Source organism: Bubalus bubalis, chromosome 1, assembly GCF_019923935.1.
Source record: "Bubalus bubalis isolate 160015118507 breed Murrah chromosome 1, NDDB_SH_1, whole genome shotgun sequence".
In the NCBI taxonomy this organism is placed as follows: Eukaryota; Metazoa; Chordata; class Mammalia; order Artiodactyla; family Bovidae; genus Bubalus; species Bubalus bubalis.
In genome coordinates this window covers 101,365,849-101,391,365 of record NC_059157.1, presented here as the reverse complement: position 1 = coordinate 101,391,365, position 25,517 = coordinate 101,365,849, and the positions used below count along the sequence as shown (strand labels likewise).

The 25,517-nt window shown below is 32.9% G+C and overlaps 1 protein-coding gene across 2 annotated transcripts in view; it reads right to left on the bottom strand.

Annotated features, from left to right (window-relative positions):
• The window catches only part of NECTIN3 (nectin cell adhesion molecule 3), a 148,754-nt gene that overhangs the window by 69,827 nt on the left and 53,410 nt on the right, over positions 1–25,517 (bottom strand). The window contains exons 3-6 of one of the 2 annotated variants that reach the window (XM_044941671.1): positions 24,914–25,210; positions 21,475–21,592; positions 15,203–15,354; positions 6,786–8,605 (exon numbers count right to left, since the gene is read on the bottom strand). In XM_044941671.1, coding sequence (XP_044797606.1) covers positions 8,025–8,605; positions 15,203–15,354; positions 21,475–21,592; positions 24,914–25,210 — 1,148 coding nt within the window. In that variant the 3' untranslated portion in view covers positions 6,786–8,024. Of the gene's footprint in view, positions 1–6,785; positions 8,606–15,202; positions 15,355–21,474; positions 21,593–24,913; positions 25,211–25,517 lie in introns of those variants that run through there. The other variant, XM_006073960.4, reaches the window with a different exon arrangement.

Here is a 25,517-nt window from a genome sequence, read left to right as displayed (position 1 = left end):
AAATATTACAGGTATTAAATTGAACTAAAGTCCATGTTATCACTCTAAGTGAATAAAACTACATAAAAGCTATTCAAACATGTGCTCACATCTGAAACTGAGGCACTTTTATAGTTTTGAAAAGTTAAATACTATTCTATAGACTAAAATATGTGTTTCTGGCAATTTGCTAAAACCACTTTAAATTGAGTATAGAAATTTATAGTCCCTTATTATACTTATATTAAAACACCAAATCTTAACAATTAACTGAAACATTAAGTTTCATCCCTTTTTCTTCATTTCCTTTACCAAAACTAATATAATCCATCAACTAATTCACAGCTTAATATACTACACAAATTTATCTTCCTAACTTTTATTTGGGTTAAAATATATAAATATTCCCACACTACATGTCACTGTATTACCAATTTTCCCCATAAATATGCCCCACTCTCACTTTTCATAAAAAGTCCTTTTAACACTTATCAATATGACATCTAAGCCTCTACATCCATCCATATATTTATCTCACTACTTTTTAATGAAGGTCCTCTATTTGGATCAGGAGGGTCTCCTTAGATTTTCATCCAACAAATTACCAATAGTAACCTAAGGTGTGTCATGTCTTGTTCTAAGTGCTAGCAATGCAAAGGTAACATTTACAGCCCCTCTCCTTGCAATAGCAAACAAAATCCTCAAAACAGTGTTGGAGAATCCATAAAATTATTTATTTTCCAATAAAGTATAGAAAGAAATGATCACTTATCTAAAAATAAGAGAGGGAGAAGGCATTTAATAAAAATTAGCATTGTACTAATATGGATTGGCACTGGTAGCCCTAGTAGGTCCATGCATCAGGTGGCACCCTGCCACACAGGGCACCCAAGATATCCTATGGGGAGTGTGGAGTTGGACACTCCCGAATTAAAGCAGACAATTACATCTTCACTTGGTTGTCCTCCTCATCATAGTCTGCATCTTGTGACAGATATATTATGACATATGGGAGCTCAGCTGAACTAAAAATTTATCTAGATTTAATGAAAAATAAAAAATGTAAAGGAGGCATGACACAGGTGCTCTATGTGACAAGTGAACATCTGACTCATAAACCAAGTGAGGGTATCAGTGCTAACCCATGTTAAATACTAGTAAGCATTTATTCTTGGTAAATGTCATTCCTGCAAAGAATTGACAGAATGAACACCAGTAACATAGGAACAAATAATAAAACAAAATCCTCCAAAATGGCAATGCAAATATCTTACTCCTAATACCTAAACTGCATGTTACATTATGAAATAAAACCATGGCAACCTAATTAGATGTGACAAATCAAGTCCCCCTCAGATAAAATAATTAGAAACCAAATAAAATATAAATTTATATTCACTCCTCTTTTAACAAACCTCACACTAAACCCATACTAGGCTGAAATAGCTAATATGAGGGTGATTAGCATTGACACTGAAAAACCAAACACCATGAACATGAAGACTAGTGCTAAAAACAGTAGTTGGGATGAAAACTGTTAAGGTCCCTAAAAATGTACATCTTTCATTGAATCTACTTGTTTCTGAGAGGTAACTGAGCTTTCATATATAAAAACCAGTGTCAATATACTCAACATGGACTTACAACTTTTAATCACTGAATCAAAAAGTGTAAAACCAAGACAAAAAAACAAATGAAGCACATTCAATCATATGGCTTTTCTCAAAAATGTTTTAGTGAGGAAAAAGTTAACTTTTTAAAATGAGGTACGATTATATTATTTACTCAAAGATTCCTCTTTTAGTGAAAATAATCTTAAAAATGTTACTTTATCAAATTTAAAAATTTTCACTTTTGAATATTTTATAATGCATATAGCAAACTTCTATGGTAGCACACATATAATTTATAAACTCTACATATGAGGAGTACATACGAATTCTTAACTGATAGGTACAGTCAAGTTCCATTGAAGACCACTGACCTAGAGAAGACAGATAATAACTAGAATAATGTGGTATTACAGTAGAGGAGATATAAGTTGATAAAAAAGAATTATGAAGAGCAGTTATTAACTCATGAAGGGAAAAGTTTCATTGAGCTGTAATTTGAACTGGACCTTGAATACAGACTGATTTCCCAGTACAGCAAAGGGAGGAAATGGAATTTCAGGTCAAGGGAGCAGCATGAATATAGTCACTAAGACATCAAAGTACATGGTATGGTAAAAAACAGAATTAATAGATCTAGATGTTATATAGGTTCCCTGTCAATAAGTTTAGGCTTTGAGCATCAAATTGCTGCTAATATTGCAAGAAAACCAGGTACTATGTGGCTGATGGAGAAACACCACCACTTAAGAAGTAACCTTGCTCCCCAAAATTAAGCATTAATCTTATCAAGGCTCTAGATCTGTCAAGAGATGCAAGCAAAAGGAGCAAGCAACTGGCACAATACAAACTGGAAAACTGCAAGACAAATGAAGCTGTTTCTTCCCAAAATCTTGCATGGGAGAAGTGTGGGAGTGGGAAACAGCGCATAAAGAACACACAGATTAAAAGACATTTCAACCAACCAATGTGTGGATCATATTTGGTTACTAGCTAAAACTGTAAAGAGAGATGATTAGAAATTTGAACAGTAGCTGGATACTTGATATTAGGAATGATTCATTTTGGCAGAGTAATGAATCTGTGATTACTCTTTCTAAATGTTCCTTATCTTTCAAGTTACAGACTGACATACTTACAGATGAACTAATAATAATGGCAGGAGGGATTATGTAGACCGGAGTTTAAATGAAACAAGACTGACCATGAATGGACAATAACTGAAGCAGGTACATGAACATTCCTTTCATTATTCTGTCTTACTTTTGCATATTTTTAAATAATTTTTTTAAAAAGTCAAAGCCTCCAGGTTTTGTTACCTCTAACTTTTAGATCAAACTGTCCCTTCAAGACTAGGTTTTTCTTGAGATATTTCTCATAACTGAGACTATGAAAATTAGGATATCATGTTTATACAGAAATATTATGCATGAAAGGGAATGAGGTCTTGAATTAGTCTCAAGTTTTGAGAATAACTTATACTTTACTAAACTTTCACTAGGTTTCATCCACAGTGCCCAGCTGGAATAAAAGCTATTTGGTTGGCCAAAAAGTTCATTCTCGTTTTTTCTGCAACATCTTACGGAAAAATATAAATGAACTTTGTGGCCAACCCAAGGCAAGTGAAATAAAACATCAGAAAACTGAATCGTTTTATCTTTAGAAATTGAAGTGAACATGATAAAACTATTATCAAGGTTCAAAAAAAGAAATGATCCCAAGCATAGGTATACAGCAAAAGCTTTTGTAAGCAATCTTGGTTTTAAGCTCTTGATGGAAATCTATCACTACTCAATTCAAAGTAGATAACACGTTTTTTAAAAAACAGTGCTTACTGGAATATAACAGAAGAAAACAAATGCATTAATAGAAACAATCTAAAAACAGAAAAGTTGGTATATTTTGTACACTATTCAATGATTCTTTTGTGCATGAATTTTTATTGGTATAATAAGAATGAAATCAAACTTAATTCAGTCAAATTGTATGTTATTTTGGGGAAAAAAAAACTGTGCTGCTTGCTCTAAAATAGTTTAAAGTTTAGAGGAAAAGTGTATCATAATTTTATTTTGGTTTAAGTATTTTAGGCTTTCAAGTTTTTAATTTAGTTTTTAATTTTTTTTTTTTTTTTTGTCTACACCATGCAGCATGTGAGGGCATGTGTGATCTTAGTTCTCTGACCATGGACTGAACTCAAGCCCTCTGAAGTAGAAGCAGAGTCTAAATCACTGGCTTGCCAGGGTATTATAATTTTAAAGGTCAGAAATAAGGAACAAGGAGAATAAGAATCAATGTTATTCCTACTTGAAGCAGCTCATAAGCTATAAGGTAAAAACACTAAATGTCAACTTAAAAAATATCTTATGGAATTTGTTAATTCCAAACTGAAAGTTAATATATAAAAAACTGATGTCAAAGTCACAGCAAAACACTTAAAAAACATTTTAACTGCTAGGGCTAAAGAGATAAGACAATTTATGACTGTGGGGAATGTTACTGATTATATATATATATGAGATAGGAATTCTATGATTAATTAGAAGTAAATTTTATAATGGTTAACATACCCAAATGGTTCCTCAAATTTTATTTAACTGTATCCTTAACCTGGTATGGTTTTGTTTGGAAAGAGAAATTAATTCATTTCTAATTCCACAAAACATCATTAATTAAAGGGAACTAGGTTACAGAGGGAGAAGGCAATGGCACCCCACTGCAGTACTCTTGTCTGGAAAATCCCATGGACGGAGGAGCCTGGTGGGCTGCAGTCCATGGGGTCGCTAGGAGTCAGACACGACTGAGCGACTTCACTTTCACTTTTCACTTTCATGCACTGGAAAAGGAAATGGCAACCCACTCCAGTGTTCTTGCCTGGAGAATCCCAGGGATGGGGGAGCCTGGTGGGCTGCCGTCTCTGGGGTCGCACAGAGTCAGACACGACTGAAGTGACTTAGCAGCAGCAGCAGCAGTTTACAGAGACACACACACACAAACACAAACTCTCTCTCTCGGGACAAAGAAGGTAATCCATAACCATAGGCTTGTTACAGAAATATGCCTCTAAAGAATTTTTAAAAAAAAACTTTTATTTAAAGATTTGTTGCGCAGCTATTGGGGCTACCACCGGATAAGTAACTTGATAAAAAAAAAAAAAAAAATCCCTGGTACAAATCAAAATTAAATATATCCCAACATACCAGAAATTTGAGAAAGGAGCTTTTTATGGATGGTACATCAACAAGTAAATAAGAAAAACAATTCAATCTGTAAATAATTCCTGTTAAAATTAAAAAATCAATATGGGTACCATTTCTTTCTTATACTTTACATTGATTACTTCCACACATTAATAAATTCTTGTTCATACTTTTGTTTTTAGCAGTATTTACCAAAAGCAAAATCAAACTCAAATCATATGTTTTCACATCTAATATTGCTACATTTCTCTCAATTTTTGCATGTATACATTATACTTCCTACAGCCTCTTGTGCTAAACATTCAGCCAGGGATACCATTATAAAACTTTCTTATTTATGGCTATCAGAAGCAATACTACTACTGAAAAAGCTTAACGATTTCTTTAATGTTAGACTTATCAAATGGAAACCTTTCAGGCACATGGTAAAATACTAAATCTTTCAACTATAAAGTACTTCTCAAATATCACTTTTAAAGTTAACCCCTATCCTATTAAAGTTTCAAGACATTTCAATAAAAATGGAAAAAAAGGGAAAAAGTTGAATTAATCTCCACTGTACAAGTATTTTAACCAGTGTGAAAGAAAACTCTAAAGTGAATACAAAAATGAAAAACCGGCCGGCCCAAACATAAAAGTAATAAATATAAACATGGCCAAAATATAGTAAAACTATTCTGCTATCTTTTCCAAGAAGAGAGTAGGAGTTCAACTCATCAGTCAGCTGTGTACATTACTGATATTCAAAATTAATTTAACAAAATGTTTATTAATATGACTATGCTTACAAACAAGTCTCTATGTACAGTAAACATACATAAAGTTCTAATAAACAACAGTGCAATGCTTCAGAAAGTCTTAAGCATTAGTTGCAGATTCTTAAAATTCTGAAGTCTTTTAGTTTACTAAATGCTTTGGATTAAGGATAGAGAATATATCAAATACTCACTTGCAGTTTTCCATGTCACCCTCTACTGCCAAAAACAAAACAAACCAGCAAAACCTAAAAAAACAAAAAGCCCTAACTACACAATGACCACAATTTAAAAGGAAATTCACAATCACTAAGTAGATATTTATACTTTTAAAATATAGCTCCTGAAACACTGCTAACTTCCTTCAGATCAAATAGAGATTTGTATGATATTCTAAATGGGATTACTCTTCTCAAATTCATACAGCACTTCAAATCACTGTTCCAAAGATGAGATTTTGATTTAAAAAAAAGGCACAAGTTTACATCTTCCAAAGAAAAAAAGCTTTAGACTCATCTTTTTATGGCCATATCATTGCTAACATTTAAATTAAAAGTCACTTCAATCATAGAGTATTATCAAGAAAGTTTTTCTTCCAATGATTTGGATCAAAGAGTCTTAATATTTTTCAGTGGTAAGCTATATTTAGAACAAATATTTTCAACAAGACATCAGAGAATTTTACGTAATTGTATCCTTAACCAATACTTATACTGTTATACTAAGCTTTTGAGGGAGAGAAAGAAAACAGATTTTAAACTTCCACAAAATACTGCTGGTTAAAATAAACTAAGTTATAATCATTGAGATTAAAGCCTTCACTACTTGCAAAATTCTATGAGCATGTTAGAACTTTGCCTTATAAAAATATTTTTTTTTAGATCTGATGAAGATTGAGAAGGGGTAGGTTGAGAAGGCAAAAAAAAAAAGTACTTTGTCTTTATTAACAAAATAAGTCAATTTAGGGTTCTCCTACAAACTTCTATTTCAATTCCATGGCAAAACACCTAAAGGCAATTCTACAGGCCTTTTTTCAAATGAATCATCAACAGGAAAAACATATTTTATGGCTACAAAATAGTTGTCATTATTATGGTTGTATAGATTCCCACTGCAGAAGCAATTTAATTACGTCACAAAGAAGATCCACATTTGAAGATTTAGGAAAGATTTCTTTTGCAAAAGATGCATGATTTTTGGAAAGAATAAACTTAATTATGTAAAAATCAAAACAAAAAACCTCATGGTGTTTCCAGTTTTAATTGGAAAAACAAAAATCTTGAAACACATACAAACATTTAGGAGAAAAGAAGGGATGGTTTGACAACATCCATCAGTAAGTGTTAGTGACTGGTTCTATAACTAAGATTTTTTTTCTTGTTAAATCTCAAATTTCCAAGTTTATTCTATTTTTTCCTATATATATTTACCCGTTTGAACAACATCAATAAATGACTAAAACAAGATGGTCTACCACATTCTTTGAACAGATTCTTGTCTGAAACATGTCTTATTTTTTAAAAAATGGTACTCCAATGCTTGTTTGCTTGTTTACATGGTTTTCCATATAGTGAAATGTCCTCTCTACACTCTATTAAACTATGTACCATCTTCTCATTATTATTATATTTAGCACATAAAGCATTAAAACAAAACTACCACTTCATGTACCAACGTTCGCATGACAATATAAGCATTGTCTTCCAGAGATGAAAAAAAATTGTAATAATTATGTTTAAAAGGCATGTTTTTATTACTCTTAAATGTATTTTGGACAAAAATATTGATCAGCTAATTATGCTCTTCCACACATCATGTTCACTGAGTTTACTACCACAGTTTTTAGTGCAACAAAATACCTTTGAAAAGCCACTCTACAGTAATTATGGCAAGGCTCATTAAAATGCAGAGGTAAAGATTCCATTTGTATAGAAACATAGAAAACAATGTTTGAAAAGAAAAGGTGTTTCATCAGGCTGAATTTTTTGTATACTAAAAATATATATAAACATTTCTTGAATTAGTTTTATAGTCAATTTAGATGTAATATCATTTAGTGGTGATAAATTTTGAGAGGTATATGTTCAATAAACATTATACTTGAGATTATAGTCTTAGGTAAACATTTAATACACAATGCCAAGGTAGTTTCCTTTTTTTTTGTTTCTTTTAATTTTTGTACCAAAAAGTCATACATTTAATGTTGACATTTCTTCTTACCTGTGTGCCTCAGACCAATAAAGTACTCTGCATTAAAATTTAAATCTTGAGACAGTAGTATAGCATTGAAAAAAAATTGTAAAGCAGCTCAGATACATTGAACCCAGATTTTACATTTCCATTTGTCAAATCAGAATATAAAAAGTAAGCTTGAAAATCAAGTTGAAAAAGCTTATTCTTCCCCCAAGAAAAAGTATGAACAATCTGAAAATGATCAACTAGTATGAATGAAACATTGTACATTAAGTCATATTTAGTGGTTGCTAAACATACCACTCCCTCCTGGAAATTACGGAACCATCTACATGTGAAACTAAGTCATCTTCATTTTCGTCATACTGTTCATCACTGACGAACTTCATTCCCATTTTTAGATCTTCATAATAATCCATTGGTCTTTCAAACCTATTGAGATTTTCTACATTGTTCCATTGCGTTTTTTCAGGCTCTTCTAAATAGTCTTTCCGTATTAGATTGTTCACTGGATTTTTGTTTTCTTTTTTTACACTGTCTGGGTAAGAATCAAGCTCATCTTGTTGAAGAACATCTATTTGTGATTCTTTTTGCATATCTGATGGTGGAATGTAGTTCTTGGCAAAGTAGTCTCCACGAAACGTCCGTCTTCTCCTATAGCAGAATATTCCAGCCAAAACACTTACAAGTACTATGAAGAGAGCCCCACCCACTACACTAGCAATGATCGTGCCGATCGTGTCATCCTTAATTGTTGCCAAAGTTGACAATGGGAAGGGCAATTTTTTTGGTTCTGTTGCTAGATCCTTGAAGTCAGCAGTTGAGGGATGCCACTGAATTGTAGGCTGAAGGGTGGTAGTAGTAGGAGGATCTAATGGAAAAAGTAAAGATAGACAAGACACAGAAGGCAAAGAATGTCAATGCAGGCTGATTCAGCAGCAAGTTGAAGACAGCACAGTTAATGAAAATATATATTCATAGTAACAATAGTTTTTCATTCTTAATTTAAGATCAGAGGGTAGTGATACTTATATATATATATATATATATGTATTTTAATAACAAAACTGACACTAAGTCAGTTACCAATCACATAAGGGAAGTGAAAAATTATGCATGGTATAAATCCTAAATTTTCTATTCCAAGTTTAAGCACAATACTGTACTCTAAGAAAAATATTTTTTTAATGAAGACTATTATTTAAATGTTATATATATATATTATACAGCTGGCTTAAGAATTATCATTATCAAAAATTAAATCAAATCATTCAAATGTACATTTTCTTAGCCAGTACAGTAGCAAAAGGAAGTAACAGAATAATAAAGTAAAAGAATGAAAAAAATTCAAGTGTATTTTCTTAATATCCACCTTTACCTAAGGTGAACTTATCTTTAAAAGAATGAAAAACTATAGATTGTTTAGTGGCCATAGTATAAGCTGTTGGCTTAATAATTCTCTCAAAAATATTTTCCTTAAATAAAGAAAATGCTTTAAATTTTAGAAAGCATGTATGCAGTATATACCATTATTTAGTGATTAAAAAAATAAAAAGTACATATTTATACTATGTTAGCCAATCATGGGCTTTTATCAAATGAGACTAACAGACAAAGAAAAAGCATGTTATAAAGTGTTATAAAAATATCATTATCATGTCTATATCCCACGGGTAAGATATCTGAGCATTAAGGAAATTTAAGAAATTTCAACCACATCTGCAAAATTCAATGTCACATTGCTTTAGGATGGAGTCTCAAAAAGAGCAGCTAATATTTTAGAGAGAACATTCTAATGATACTTAAATATTAGATGCAAATGACCCTGTGTATTGCCATTAGATTATAGAGTAAATAGCCATTAATATTAAAAAGCAACTAAACATAAATAGTAAAAAATAAAGATTGGTTAATTATCAATTAAGTGGTATTTGCAGATCATGTTACACAAAATTCTAGAGTTTGAAGAAAGGATGAGTTTTAAATTCTTGAATTTCTTCATTGATAAAAAAATGATCCAAATGATAATCTCCTATAATTATTTTTTAAATGAGTGGTACTGACAGAGCTTTTAAAAAGTGATTGTTAGAAAAATACTAAATCTACATGGGGTAAGTTATTCTAAAATTACAAGCTAAAGAAAAATACTTACTGAAACAGGTTTCATCACGGAATGCCATATGTACAGAATGTGGTAAAAATTTAGCAAGTACAGTATAAAATGTAACAAGTACATTATAAGTAATTTCCTATGAGTGTAAACCAATATAACAGGCAATCCAGTCAAGTACCTTGAAGTGAATATTATTTATCATAGTATATGTAAGTGAATCAACAAAGAGTTTCAATTTGTGAGAACATAATCACTAGCTGAATAAATTCAATCTTAAAATTGTGGAACAGTAGGATCATTTGCACTATGAAAGTAGTAAAGCCTCATATAATCCAATCCAACCTCACAGAACCAGGAGAGTAAAAATTAATCATTTATAAGATAACTCATGTATTTTCTGAGGAGGACTAATGGAAAAGTTTTACGTATTCAATGTCATCTTTATAATCATCACCAAAGAAAAAAGTATTATAATAAACGGGCATCAGCATGTTTAAACAAAAACACAAATTACCTAATTAATGATTTAAAATTCTAAGTTTGTGATAGCTCTTAATGAAATGGTATTCTTCTCAGAATAGTACACCTGTGTTCTCACCAAACATAAGATACGTAACTGTCCATTTTTATGAAGTGTTCTTTAAAAAATCACCAACATTTATTTCTACTTGCAATGTTCTTTATGTAAACAGAAATGGACATCTACTGTTTATTTAACTGAGATTTAACAAAATACAGCTTTCAGAAAATCTAACTACAAAAAAAAAAAACAGTAACCCCCACCCCCCCCCCAAAAAAATCTATTTAAAACTCTTAGTCAGTGATTTTAGAATTTTTTTAACCTACCATCTCCTTAACTATTAAAAAAAAAAAAAAGAAATGAAAAAACAGAATAGCCTCACTATCAATAAATTCCATGAAAAAGGGACTTTTACTAAACTTTATATTTTGTATCTTAAGCAACAGACAGACATATGATGATTCACATGAGACATTTATTCCTGCTTTCCAATTTTGCTCTACTCCAACATAATTACAGTGAGAGTCATATTTGTGAAATGAGGCAACTAACAGCTACTTATTTATCAAGATTTAGAAATCCTTCCCAGCAGCATTCTGTATTAATGCAGTTTTTTTTTTAATATTCTTTGCTAAATGTGGTAAATAAATATATAACAAATGTAATAAGCTAGTAGATTCTGAGTTCTCCATATCCAACTTTTCAACTTCCCTTTTCAAACGAATTGAGTCCTGCCAAATAGGAAAACAAACAGTCCAGCAAAACCTCTGTAGCTATGTTTTAGCCTAATAATTATTATGTTAATAATGGAATGAATTGGTTCCTTTTTCTTTCAGACTATATAAATTGTTAATAAACAAAATCTATAAACATTAAAATTTAAGGACTGCTAAGTTAAGTGTGTTTAATATGTCTGGATCAAATCAATTTGATTTGAAATTCAAGATCTGCAAAGGAATATACTTGGATTTTTTTAAGGCATGAGGGAACTTAAGTGATACATGAAAATTTGCTTCTCTATTCTCAGAGAAGTAAGAGGTATCAGGAGAAAAAACCCACATCAAAAGCAACTAGAAAAACACAATTTCATGCAGTCAGTTAGTATTGGACAGAGTCACTGTACCCTGATGAGTAATAACTAAAGTTGTATATTGCAATCTTGGATCCTGAATATATAAAAATTATGCCAATGTGGGAAAATGTATAACAAAATTTCAAATAACTTCTCTCAGAGCTAATAATTCTATTCTGTTCTGGGTTACCTTTTAGTCTCCAGTCATATGATATACTCATTTTACAAATATTTCTAAAAATCAGTACTGAAATTTTAAAATATAAATTTTATTTTTGAGATAAAAATGTTGTCCTGGAGAAAAACAAGAACATATAATTCACAATGAAAAAAGACTAACTTTCTGATAATTCACTGTGTAAGTTATGGCCTTTTATTGTGATAAAAGCCTACTAGTAGACCTTACTAGCCATTTTGGAAAGGCAATTTATATCTAAGATGCTAGATATAACTAAGAAGCTCTTAGCGGAGTTAACTAAACTCAGCATGGTATACTGTATTAAAGACTATGGATAGAAAAGTAAAGTCTAATTCCTGATGATTACTTAAAGAAAACCATCTCATTTAATGCCATCTTTTTCTGAAGTATTTAGTGATAATTAATTTGATTTTTCATATTTACTCAAAATGTCATATCCACTCTTATAAGACTTGGTAGAAGTTGATTTTAAAATGTGTAAAGTTTATCATAGTGTTACATTAGGACTTTTGTCAAGAAAAATAAAATTACATAAAGGCAGATTCACAATTTTTTATTCTTTCTTGATTGTTTTCTACTTAAATGTATTCATGCATGCAACTAAAGTTTCCTGAACACTTGTTATGTGTTAAATAGTGCTGCAATTGGTCAGAATATAGTATTGATTAAAGCAGACAAAAATCTTGCCTTCAAGAACATATGTTCCAGTGGGGATAAAAACAGGCACACATATAAATAAAACCAAATATGCAGTCTATCACATGGTAATATGTAACACAGAGAAAAAAATAAGACAGAGAGATGAAAGACAGATAGTAGTAAAGGGGTGAGAAGAGAGGAGTTTCAATTTTAAATACAGTTGTGAAGGTGATTGGAGAAGGAAACGGCAACCCACTCCAGTATTCATACCTGGAAAATCCCATGGACCGAGGAGCCTGGTGGGCTACAATCTATGGGGTCACAAAGAGTCGGACACAACTGAGCGACTTCTGTGTGTGTGTGTGTGTGTGTGAAGGTGATATATGAGCAAACACTTAAAGGAAGTGAGGGAAAGAGGTATGAAGACATCTGAAGAGTATTCTCAGCAGTGGAAACACCAAAGGCAATGACTGAAATGTACCTATTGTGTTCAAAAACAGCAAACTGGCCAGTATGACTGAAGCCAAGCAAGCAAGAGCTATTAGTAAGAGGTGAGCTCAAAAAGATAATCTAGCACCACAACATGTACAGAGCTCACAAATCACTGTAAATATCTGGTTTTCATTGTTGGCAAAATGGGAAGTCCATGAAAAGTTTGGAGTAGAGGACTGACGTGATCTGGCACGTCCTTTAAAAGGGTTAATCTGGCTGTTCAATTGATAACAGGCTGAAGAGTAGGAATATTAAATGACTGTTCTATAGATAAGCAAGGGTTGCTGATGGTTTGTGCCAGAATACTGGCAAAGGAAGTAGAGAATTGGTAAGGTTTTGTATATAACATAATGAGAAAGTTCAGACCAATTTGTTGATGGATGGGGTATGGTATGAGAAAAAAAATCAAAATCAAGAATAAGTATCAAGGATTTCATGCCCTGAGCAAACGTACTGATAAGAGATACCAATGACTAAAAGACAAACAAAGACTACTAGAGGAAGAGATTTCATGGCAAAAGGCATAAGAAAGATGAGGAACTCAGTTTTGAATGCAAATTATACTTCTACACATAAGGGGTTGTGTGTTAAGTTGCTTCAGTCGTTTAAGACTCTGTGACCCTATGGACTATACCCTGCCAGGTTCCTCTGACCACAGGATTTTCCAGGCAAGAAACTGGAATGGGTTGCCATGTCCTCCTACAAGTGATCCTCCCAATCCAGCGATCAAACCCACATCTCTTATGTCTCCTGCATTAGCAGGCGCGTTCTTTACCACTAGTGGCACTATTGAAGCCCCTGTAAGGGGTTAATGATCACTAATAGACAGGGGGACACACAAGTAACCAGTACTGGGAAATGGACCCAGAATACCAATGATATAAATTTGGCAAATCACCAATTGATAAGACGCTAAAATTGAGCCTTGATATTTAAAAGATTACAAAATTAGAATACATTGAGCCTAGGATTTATAAGTAATATCCCATACCAAATTTTGTACAACAGAAATAATAAGTATGCAGTCCTTAGGTAACTACATTTTAAATATGGATTTCCTGTGGCTTCAAAGTTCTTTTCTAACAAAAAACCTCTAAGGGAAGAAAAAGAGACTAATATACTAATACATTTATATCAAAGCACTGCTACTGGCAGGAAAGACTAGGTAGAGATGCACAAAACTGTAATCTGCTTGTGAGATACATGCAAGAAAAAAAAAAACTTGTGTCCCTACCATGTGCCAGGCACTAAGTGCTAAGAATACAATAATAAAGCAAATACAGATTGTTGAAATATGAAGCAAGATAATAGGTTAACAAGTAAGTATACAACTACAAACTGTGATAAATACCATGCAAAATAATATGGGGAACTGTTCTTAGATTAAGAGATTACAGAGGACAAAGAATGTGACATTAATGCAAGCTTAAAATTTCTCTAAAATCATGCAAAAGAATCTGAAAAAGAATATATATATATGTACATATATAAAACTGAATCACTTTGCTGTACACCTGAAACATGTAAATTAAGTATAGTTCAATTTTAAAAAATTTAGTTTTAGACTGAACAGAGATAAAACTCTTAATATCTATTATCAAATTACTATACAAACCTGTATTTCTCAAATTCTCTTCCTTTTTCCTCTCATTTTCCATTTGTTAGAAATAAAGATTACTACATTCTTATAGTCAAGAAGGAGATGCTTAAAATATTTATATCATCTTTATAAATAAGCATTCCACTGATAATTTATTTATAGCCACACCCAGGAAAAATATATTTTTAGCTCCAACTACGTTTTGTAAAAACCCAAATTTATACTCAAACTGATGAAAACATTCACAGCGAAAAAATGAAATGCATAAAATCTAAGTTCTTAGTGGTTTATGGACCACCCAGAAAAAACATCTTAAATTTTATTTCATCGGCACATTTTCAGTAGCATGCCCACTTCACCTGTTAGTAACTCAATAAGGCATAATCTCATATTAAGTGACGATGATATTTAATAAGAAAGGTCATCAAAATGGATATTTTATTTATTAAAGACACTTGTGTGCAGAATAGCTGCCAAAAGCAAACAAAAAATCCACTATTTATTTTTGGTATAAATACAAAAGAATCTAGAAAGGTACAGACTATATGCAATATTATACCTAAAAAATCAGCTATATGCATAGGTCTTAAAATGTATATGAAATTACTGTGTAGACATTTTGACAATTTTTAAGTCATGGAATGCTACTTTATTATATGAATTTCAGGTAGAGTTACTTTATCACATCTCTTTTAGATTATTTGGAAAACCTCACACTGAGGAATATGTATCTTCACAAGTACAAATTACTGCCTCCATTATAGTGCTATTGTTATTACTGTCGTTATAGAAATAATCTACATAATTCATTTTGTGAGTAGATAGTAACTTACCTGAAATATAGATGACCTTTTGATCACTTCTTTGGCCAAGCGAATTGGTCACTTTACAGACATAAACACCAGAATAATTGAAAGTCAGTGGATGAACAAAATGAAGAGTATTGTCTGAAGCCAATAAACCATCAGGCCACTGTCCATCTAACCTAGATTTTAAAAAGCATGAAATTAAATACCTTCAGATTCTATTCACTGACAACTAAGTAAGATATTACACTTTCCAGTTTTTAGAGAAAGAATCAGCATCCTTTAGGTAAAATTCACTATGAAATAAAAGCATGTAAGTTATGAATTTTCATTTTAGTAGAGATGAACCAACAGATAAAGAACACCCATTTAAACACCCATTCTTTCAAAATGTCAATTCATATAAGTGAAGCTAGGCTAACATATTAGAGGGAATAGGAGAGGAGAGAAAAAAATTATTGATTTTTAAAGAATTATATTCAGAAAACTGGAAAATTAGAAGTATTTAAAAACATACCCATAGTCTTAAAAGAATTAAAATAATTCTCAGTGAATTATGAATCCATACATGATGTATCTATAATTTTCATAGTGAAAGTCATCATTTTAGCACATGTTAATATTTTAGCACCTCTGTAACATATTTAAAGAGTAACATTTAATATTGAGCAAATAAATTTATACTGCACTATATTCCGAAGATGGCTAACTTCTAAAGCACCAAGGGTCTTCTTACAAAATAATTTTATTCATAAAGTAGGTATCTGTGACAGTAAAAACCAAGGCACCTTTGCTATCAATAACTCTTTTAAAATGATTTTTATACTAATTAGGCTAGAAGGTTCTATCTGGTGTACACATTACTCTGTGAAGTATAATAGGAATAAAATTTCAATGTAAGAACTCTAAAGCTATTCATTGCAATGGAACTAAATGTAAACTGTTTTACATCATTTTTCCATGTTAGGGTATATCCCACTGTGGAGTGAGGAGGAACCAATTAAGTCTTTATTTTGAAAGTGTTTTTTCAGCCCATAAATTATTTTTATTAAGATAAGAGGATAAAAAGTGAGGTAAACCCAGGTACTCAACTAGTACTATAGTTAGAGTTAAGCAGATTTTCAAAAAGTTCATTTACTCATTCACTCAGTCATCCATTATTTAATTATTAAGAACTTAACCATCTACCATACTCTGCTCTGCTAGTGTTGCTGAAATGCACAAGTAAGAAAAATTTGGTCCTTGTTTTCCCTGATCTAAGCACATTAGTAGACCAACTAATTACAAAGGGAGTAAGAACAAAGAACATTGAAAAGGTACAAAGAAACAAATCAACACTAGAGACAGGATTTTGTTCTGTGCTCCAAACAACCCATAAAACCTTTTAGAGTTGCTATGACTTAATTTAGCATTGAAGGGTAAAGGTAATATTCTTAAATTATTTAAAAAACAAAAACTTCCTATCTTCTTCTTAAGAGGACCTTGGAAAGAACACTTTTACAAACATCAGCTTTCAAAAGGTGAACTCTTTCTCTAGAAGTACAAGAATGAATATGAAGTCTAGGTATCTTACCAATTAGCTCTGTACTTTGGGCCCTAAATTCTAATCCCTTTAATTCTGAGAAATATAAAAATGGCTTATAATCCTTTAAAAGTGCTTATTCAAATAAGCTATAAAAATATAAATACCATATTAAACTCACAACAAAGGACAAGCTAAACACCTTACAGGCTCTTGTACCTACACTACATGGTTTAGATTCATCAGCTTTACCCTCACAAAAACTCTATGGAGTACTATTATCAACGAGGAAACAAAGGATTAGAAAGGTTAAATGATTTATTCAAAAGACTGCTCCAAGTACAGACACTAGAATGAGAACTCAGAAGTGTATGACTTTCAGAAATACCCTATCACACATCTTTTTTTTTTTTTAATTTTATTTAACTTTACAATATTGTATTGGTTTTGCCATATATCAAAATGAATCTGCAACAGGTATACATGTGTTCCCCATCCTGAACCCTCCTCCCTCCCCATACCATCCCTCTGGGTCGTCCCAGTGCACCAGCCCCTATCACACAACTTAACCAATGCCTGCTTCCCACTTTGAAGAAAATGTAAATAGAAGGCCTTCACTACTTTTAAACTTTATCTTTCCTTAAAGACAACAGGTTAACCAAATATATTCTTTTTCTGATCCCACAAAATACCACCTAAAACAGGAGCAAAGGAATAAAAAAACTATTAAAGACCAACAAAGAGAAAGAGAAAAGGAGGCAGAATTCATCATACAAGATGTATCAAAAACTTTTAGAAGACAGAAAATAGATAGGGAAAACAATACAAGCATTAAGCCAGTGTTTCCCAGACAGAAGACAGATAAAAAGACAGAAGTGATTCTGTCCAGGGGACATATCTTGTATACCTTGAAACAGTTTTGGTGGTCATAGCTGAGAGTAGGGAAAGTGTGTGCTACTGACTCTAGAGAAGCAAGGCCAGGGATGCCACTAAAATATCCTAATAGTCCACAAGACTGCCTCCAACAACAAAGATTTATTGAGCCCAAAATGTCCGGAGTGACAAGGTTGAAAAGCTCTGCTTTTTGCTGAAGAAGTCCTTGCAGGAGGCACATGAATAAGAATGCAGCCAATTTGGCCCAAAGAAGCCAAAGATCCAGAGTCTGACCCACTGTACTGCAGAAGGCCAGTAAGGCAGAGGGCTAAAAATAGGAGATTAGTTGAAAGCTGAAAAAAAACAAAACAACAGACTCCACTCAACTCTGCAGAGATACCAGGTATTCATGCTTTAGGCAAAATAATGAAGGTTAATTCATGAAAAAAAGAACTCCACTCTTCAATAAGTGGTATCTAAAGCTTCTCCAGGGAAATAACCTCCTCTATAGTAGAATCTACCCAATAAGTACTCCCCACTATAGAGTTTCCACTCAGCATTTTAATGCATCACTGTGAAATGAATGGACAACTGAGAAAATCAAGAAATATCTACGAAATAAGACCAAACAACAACAACAAAAGAACCTGGAAGAAAAAAGAAACAATATATAAGAAACAGAAAAACTCTGCTAAGGAAATAACTCGAGTATCCCAATTTAGAAACCAGAAGATACATCCATAAAAGATGAAAAGGATGCTATGAAACAGAACAAAGAATAAGAAAACACTCTCAGAAACACTGAAAATATCTCAAAAAAAAAATTTTTCAATCAATGGTGGGAAAAAATCAAAGAAATCATGGGAGAACAACAAAAATTATTTGAAAACCGAAAAAGAAAGACTGTTTAGTATACAATAAATAGGAATTCTAGTATGAGCAAACAGAAAAAAAAAAAGTAGGGGAAATGACCCAAACAACGAAGGAAAAATAAAAAAAAAAGAGAGAAAAGAAAAGAAGAATTCACAGGTAACAGATAAAATTTTCTAGATTGAAAAGGTGGGGTTGTTGTTGGGGGGGGGTGGTAGAAGTTGCAAATACTGAGAAATAAGAATGAAATCTCAGCAGAACAGTCTGAAATTTCACAAATAAAGATAATTAAGACTTGTCAGTAAACTACACAAGTAAAAAGAAGGAATAATTAACCTCAGGAAAAACAAACAGCTTTAAAAAATAAAGCAGAATTCTAGTACACCACTTCAGTTCAGTCGCTCAGTCATGTCCGACTCTTTGCGACCCCATGAATCGCAGCACGCCAGGCCTCCCTGTCCATCACCAACTCCCGGAGTTCACTGAGACTCACGGCCATCGACTCAGTGATACCATCCAGCCATCTCATCCTCTGTCATCCCCTTCTCCTCCTGCCCCCAACCCCTCAAGAGCATCATAGTCTTTTCCAATGAGTCAACTCTTTGCATGAGGTGGCCAAAGTACTGGAGTTTCAGCTTTAGCATCATTCCTTCCAAAGAAATCCCAGGGCTGATCTCCTTCAGAATGGACTGGTTGGATCTCCTTGCAGTCCAAGGGACTCTCAAGAGTCTTCTCCAACACCACATTTCAAAAGCATCAATTCTTCGGTGCTCAGCTGTCTTCCCAGTCCAACTCTCACATCCATACATAACCACTGGAAAAACCATAGCCTTGACTAGATGGACCTTTGTTGGCAAAGTAATGTCTCTGCTTTTGAATATGCTATCTAGGTTGGTCATAACCTTCCTTCCAAGGAGTACGCGTCTTTTAATTTCATGGCTGCAGTCACCATCTGCAGTGATTTTGGAGCCCAGAAAAATAAAGTCTGACACTGTTTCCACTGTTTCCCCATCTATTTACCATGAAGTGATGGGACTGGATGCCATGATCTTCATTTTCTGAATGTTGAGCTTTAAGCCAACTTTTTCACTCTCCTCTTTCACTTTCATCAAGAGGCTTTTTAGCTCCTCTTCACTTTCTGCCATAAGGGTGGTGTCATCTGCATATCTGAGGTTATTGATATTTCTCCCAGCAATCTTTATTCCAGCTTGTGCTTCTTCCAGCCCAGCGTTTCTCATGATGTACTCTGCACAGAAGTTAAATAAGCAGGGTGACAATATACAGCCTTCACGTACTCCTTTTCCTATTTGGAACCAGTCTGTTGTTCCATGTCCAGTTCTAACTGTTGCTTCCTGACCTGCATACAGATTTCTCAAGAGGCAGGTCAGGTGGTCTGGTATTCCCATCTCTTTCAGAATTTTCCACAGTTTCTTGTGATCCACACAGTCAAAGGCTTTGGCATAGTCGATAAAGCAGAAATAGATGTTTTTCTGGAACTCTCTTGCTTTTTTGATGATCCAGCGGATGTTGGCAATTTGATCTCTGGTTCCTCTGCCTTTTCTAAAACCAGCCTGAACATCAGGAAGTTCACAGTTCATATATTGCTGAAGCCTGGCTTGGAGAATTTTGAGCATTACTTTACTAGCATGTGAGATGAGTGCAATTGTGCGGTAGTGTGAGCATTCTTTGGCATTGCCTTTCTTTGGGATTGGAATGAAAACTGACCTTTTCCAGTCCTGTGGCCACTGCTGAGTTTTCCAAATTTGCTGGCATATTGAGTGCAGCACTTTCACAGCATCATCTTTCAGGATTTGGAATAGCTCAGCTGGAATTCCATCACCTCCACTAGCTTTGTTTGTAGTGATGCTTTCTAAGGCACACTTGACTTCACATTCCAGGATGTCTGGCTCTAGATGAGTGATCACACCATCATGATTATCTGGGTCGTGAAGATCTTTTTTGTACAGTTCTTCTGTGTATTCTTGCCACCTCTTCTTAATATTTTCTGTTGCTGTTAGGTTCATACGATTTCTGTCCTTTATCGAGCCCATCTTTGCATGAAATGTTCCCTTGGTATCTCTAATTTTCTTGAAGAGATCTCTAGGCTTTCCCATTCTGTTGTTTTCCTCTATTTCTTTGCACTGATCGCTGAGGAAGGCTTTCTTATCTCTCCTTGCTATTCTTTGGAACTCTGCATTCAGATGTTTATATCTTTCCTTTTCTCCTTTGCTTTTCGCTTCTCTTCTTTTCACAGCTATTTGTAAGGCCTCCCCAGACAGCCATTTTGCTTTTTTGCATTTCTTTTCCATGGGGATGGTCTTGATCCCTGTCTCCTGTACAATGTCACGAACCTCAGTCCATAGTTCATCAGGCAGTCTATCTATCAGTTCTAGGCCCTTAAGTCTATTTCTCACTTTCACTGTATAATCATAAGGGATTTGATTTATGTCATACCTGAAGGGTCTAGTATACTACTTAGTTCTCAGCAAATAATATTTATCTATTATAGGGAGGCAATGATTACACAATTTAAAGGCCGCTTAATGTCACTGCGCAAGTTGGTGATGGACAGGAAGCTCTGGCGTGCTGCAATTCATGGGGTCGCAAAGAGTCAGGCATGACTGAGCGACTGAACTGAACTGAACTGAATGTCACTGAGACTAGCTTAATTTCACTGGGATGACAAAGGGCAAGAGTATGTATATGGGTATGTTTGTGAAGAGGTAGATATAAAACTAAATTTTCATTTTCATAATAAGCCAATAGACAGTGTTAAAAATTAGTAGTTTAAGAATTAAGTTTAAGACCTATGATGATAAGTGCCAGTAGGAATTACTAAAGTTGCCAAGGTATCCCCTGAGAAACAGAATTGAGGGGACTGGAAGGCGGGGAGAGGTGAAACACAAAAACACGTGCAAGATTTCCAGCTATTACAGTCACTGTATATTACATTGATAAAAACAACTTCAAATATGCACTGAAGAACACTTCTGACTTTTAAATAATTCCTCTTTAGAACTATCAACATTATTACCTGCTCCACACGGATTTGAAGGGTGGTGGATTTGCATCAGCATTACATTTGAGATTAACACCTTTTCTTCCTACGAACCAGTTTCCATCATAGCCTGTTACTGAAACCTCAGGAGCATCTATAAAATAAATGCGTTATTCAGCAGATTATCTTTTGTAAACAACAGATGCAATATACAATGATAAAGTATTAACAACTTTATAACTTTAGAAGCTGTGTACTTTCCTTCGCTTATACACATAAGAAATAAGGAATATAGTATTTAATCCCAAGTGGCTCAGTAAAGCAGGAGACATGTGTTCGATCGCTGGATCGGGAAGATCCCCTGGGGAAGGAAATGGCAACCCACTGCAGTATTTTTGCCTGGAAAACCTACCTCATGGACAGAGGAGCCCAGCAGGCTACAGTCCATGGGGTTGCAAAGAGTCAGACATGACTCAGCAACTGAACAACAACAAACTCAATAAACTCTGGGTAACTAAAAATAAATGAATGCGTAAACAATGAGCACCAAACACTAGACAACTATAAGCATGTTCTAGTTGTTCTGGACACAATGTAAGAATATTCATAAACTTATAATCACCAAAAGCAAAATATGAGCCCTATTATGAAATATACAGAAGTATATAAACAAAGAAAATACAATAATTTGATGAGACATGGCATTTAGGCACAAAGTCACTACATAAAACTGTCTTTAAAGAAATGTTTAATGTGAAAGGAAATATGCCCTAAGAGATATCAAGTTAATTATAAAAAATTATAAAATATAATATTCACAATTTAATGTTTTATATTACAATATTATGTTAAAATTAATATTATATATTAAAATACATTATAATATAATATCATACACTTAATATCCATAGGGCATGAGAGATATGACAAACTTTCTCAGACTATAATTACAACTAAAGTAAATTTTCTGAGGCCTCAACTGTTCCAAAACGTGAACTTTTATCCATTTAATGTATCCAAAGGTCTTTTAGCTTATGTACTATATAATTAAATGAGTAATTATCTACGTCTAACATCAATATAAATGTATACTTTCAACTGTGAATTCCAACACTAATCATTCACTGAACCATTATTCGTTTAGCTCCTATTAAGTGACAGGCACTGTTTTAGATATTTAGTATAGATATTCAGTATTTATAATACTTATATTCTAATGGTAACAGGGAAGATAACATTTTAAAAAATTTAACAAAAATCCATTATGAGGGCTAACAAGGAAAAATATAGAATGATACTAGAGAAGGTAAAGAAATGATACTTAAGTATGGTGCAGAGACCCTCCAACCTTCTGTGAGCTACACAAGTAAACTAGACAAAAAGCAGGCCAGACGGGAAGTTAGAGAAACCAGGTCAGTCTTTTAACTACGCAGGGAAGCCTGAAGTCAAGTAAGGTTTACAAAAAACAGTGGTAAAAAGTTAAACTTCTTCAAACTAAGGTACAATTACCTTAATATTTTTAAAAGGCCTGCCTCATAAATACCAAGAATTAACATTTTTTTCTAATTTAAAATTGGTAATAATTAATGTTGCTGAAAGAACAGTACAGATATCTGTGTGTTTATTTTCAACGGAGGATAAGATAGATATTAAAGTATCCTCAAAGAATACCTCTAAATTTTGAGATATGAATTTTGCATGTAAGATTTTATCTCCTCAAACTTTGTTTACATGTTTTATAGGGCCTAATTAACAACAGCAAGAAACAATAAGAATATTTTAGGTGTAGGCCAATAAGTCTAAGCCATAAAGTCTTACATCAGGAGAAATATTTTTATATTTTAAAATTGCATTTAAGCAAACAAAAAATAATAGTATACATAATTGATGAAAATTTCAGTCATTATTAGACACAGGGAAGAGAAAATACATATGAGAAAAATATTAATGGACTTACAACTGAATCTAAATTTTATAAGAAAAAAGAAAAATTTAAGAGTATGTACAAGATAGAAAAATGAGGAGAAAATAAGGTACAGCCAGCCATCTTTATGGGTTCAGCTTCTGTGGATTCAACCAACAGTGGATGAAAAATATTCAGGAAAAAAAAAATTCTAGAAAAGTTCAAAAATAAAAACCTGAATTTGCTGCATATCAGCAATTATTTACATAGAATTTACATTGAATTTAAAGCTATTTACATAACATTTACATTGTAGTATGTATTATAAGCAATCTACAGATGATTTAAAGAACATAGGAGGATATGTATAGATTACATGCAAATATATGCCATTTTATATAAAGGATTGGAGCATGCCTGGATTTTGGCATAAGCAGGAGTCTTGTAACCAACCCTTCATGGATACTGACAAATTACAATGAGCAGGGACTACTACTAGGACTGTATTTGCACTCAAGAATACAAAGGTAATAAAATCCACAGAAGATAGCTCCTCAAGTTTAACTCTATAAATGTTGAAAAAGATCCTTACAATTTTCAAAACAATCACACGAAGTGTAATGAATATGTGTTAAATTAAAATTCCATGCATGTCATATCAAAAAAACAAAACAACAAAAAACAGAACATCTCCTTCAAAAACCTATCTAGATTTATGATCTGTGCATGGATGGAAATGACACAAGAACCCAGAGACTTTTCATAATTTTATCTTTAACCTACTTAACTTTCATTATCTTTACTATAAGCTATCTGTGTTCCTCTTGCTCAAATTTTAAAGTGCTACACAAAGAATATAAAAAAAGCGAGAAACTTTATAAAAGGGGAAAGTATATACACATATGTATCATATATATATGATATCCACATATATATATATATATCTCCACATAAATACACACATAAGAGAGCATCTCTTAGGAAAAAAAGCAGCACAGGATGGGCCAGCTTTTAACTTTATCTAAGATTACTATTATCCCAACGATCACTTTACTGTTTTACGTTTATGAGGATCTTAGAATGTCATCAACAAAATGTGACTACAAATAATATTGAAAGAACAAATTTTCCAGCTAATTAAAATGCATTTAGGAAATTAAAAATTCTTACTGAAAATATCATGGGTAGCATCCATAAAAATGAACAGCTAAATTAATTGGATTGGAGAAGCAGCTGTTTTTCTCGAAGTACTGAACATTCTGAGGTACAAATGTGCACAATTCACCCAAATCTAGCCTATTTTAAGGTCTAAAAAAGACAAGGCTAAATAATTTTAAGTTAGACAGCAACTTTAATCATTGTCTTTACAAACTGACAATAATATTCTGGTTAAACGAAATTTCCATAAAAATATATATTTTTTTAATTAAGAAAAAATGTCAACAAGGAAAATCTACAACAATATAGGAATACTACATATTCAAACTAAATACAATTTGATACAGAATTATGTTAAGAGGAATAAAATTAAAACACATAACGTTTAAAAAGCAAACATTATCATTTACTTACACTGTATATCTAATATGAAGGAATATCGGATGTCCTTTTCCAAGGCTGGATGTTTTACAACACAAGTAATTCTCCTTCCTTTGGCAAATCTGGTAGGAAAAAGCTTGTATTGGCTGACAACTGTTGCTGTTTCATTTGGAAAAGAAGTTGTAGTGGATTCCATTTCGCCAAGATCACCTTCCCAATCAATATGTGCAACTGGTTTTCCAGTGGCTGCGATACAAATGGCTGCTACTGTTTCATTTCCTCCATCAATTAAAGAATCTGGCCCTTTTATCAGGCTCACAGTGGGTTCAACTGTTTAAATTTTAAAAAATTAGTTACATTTCAATTAAAAGCATATTTACTCCTTCCAAGCCACATCTAGCCACATTTCATAAACTTAAGGACAACTGAATATAAGATACACACACACTAAATGCCAACACCAAATGGATTCTTAGAACAAGAGAAGATTGAGTCAGGCCAATCTAGAAGCAAGATTTTATATAACCATCACAAAGATGGTTCTCCCTGCCCTGATAGAGATACACCTTTTTTTATAGGGAAAAATGAGTTTCTTCCAAAGTTAACATATAACAAAAAATCTGCGAACTTAATCATA